The sequence below is a fragment of the Trichechus manatus genome, unplaced genomic scaffold (genome assembly GCF_000243295.1).
Source record: "Trichechus manatus latirostris isolate Lorelei unplaced genomic scaffold, TriManLat1.0 scaffold00018, whole genome shotgun sequence".
In the NCBI taxonomy this organism is placed as follows: domain Eukaryota; kingdom Metazoa; phylum Chordata; class Mammalia; order Sirenia; family Trichechidae; genus Trichechus; species Trichechus manatus.
Genome location: NW_004443954.1, coordinates 15,136,295 through 15,137,458, shown reverse-complemented (window position 1 = coordinate 15,137,458; position 1,164 = coordinate 15,136,295). Strand labels below are relative to the sequence as shown.

Below are 1,164 nucleotides of genomic sequence, written 5' to 3'. Positions count from 1 at the left end.
AATCAAAGTACATTCTTGATTTGTTTGAAAGTACAAAAACAGTATTGATAAGCCATCAACTGTGCCTGAAATATTTTCTACATTATTTTTGTTTATCAGTTATATCAACAAGATTAATTTCATAGAGACCTATAGTATGCAGATTCTATTGCTAGTATACAGATTCTTCAATCAACAGTTTCTATTGTGTAAATGTGCTAAAATAGAATTTCCCTGAGATGAACTATCTTGCTGGCCCACAGAAATCACTAATCTGAATTTTAGTCTAATCTGATAGCCATCCAAAATGAGTGTTAATAGTTTTTTAATTATCAGTCTATTTTTGCTAATGTTTCTTTTCAGTGGACTATGTTATAAATTTATTATTAAACTAACGTAACCTGGGAACTTGTTTAAAATGAAACTTCCCAGAAATATACAAAAACATACTTTAGAAATAACTTTCTACCTAATCTCTTCAAGTGCAAAAATCAAGAATCTCTTCTATGCTTTTAAGGTGTACTAACATTTAGTTACTTCAAAGCTAAAGAAACTGCATTGAAAAAATAAAAACCTCCCCAAACACCCACGATGCTCATGTCTAAAGGGTTTTACACTTCTAAATATCAATCAACCATTAATTAGTTTAAAAGATTCTCTTCTTTTCGTTCTTTCTTCCTTCCTTCCTTCCTTTCTTCCTCCCTCCCGCCTTCCTTTCTCTCTATCTCTGTTTCTTCCTTTCATGTAACCAGGTGGCATCTCACTCATGTATTTTTAATTAGGAAGCCATTCACATTTTAAAAGCTTCTCACTGACTGGTCTGAGAAATGCTGTGGAGATAATCTTCAGACTTCATTACAAAATTGGTCCACTCCTGACAAATATCCTCCATGGAGAATTCTTCACCACCATATTCCAGAGGAAGAATGTCTGGAAAATGCTGAAGTAAGCTTTGTTTGTAATTGGTCCCATGCATGTGAATCTGAAATAGCCAAAACGTTTTAGAAGGTATCTCCTCCATCTATCAACATAGTAGATGCATTTCAATGGAAAATCAACACCGTAAGAGAAGGAGCTCTAACAAATTGGAAGATAGGAGGGCATGTATAGATACCACATCCTTTCTTCTTCTGCTTATGAATCTAACAAGTTTACTTATGTTTAGATTGCACTGCTTATAAATCT

General features: G+C 33.4%; 1 protein-coding gene across 1 annotated transcript in view; it reads right to left on the bottom strand.

The window, feature by feature from the left end:
• Positions 1 to 47: 47 nt before the first annotated feature.
• The window catches only part of TTPA (alpha tocopherol transfer protein), a 39,386-nt gene continuing 38,269 nt past the window's right edge, over positions 48 to 1,164 (bottom strand). Inside the window, exon 4 of the mRNA XM_004372605.2 lies at positions 48 to 961. Coding sequence (XP_004372662.1) covers positions 788 to 961 — 174 coding nt within the window. The 3' untranslated portion in view covers positions 48 to 787. The remainder of the gene's footprint in view (positions 962 to 1,164) is intronic.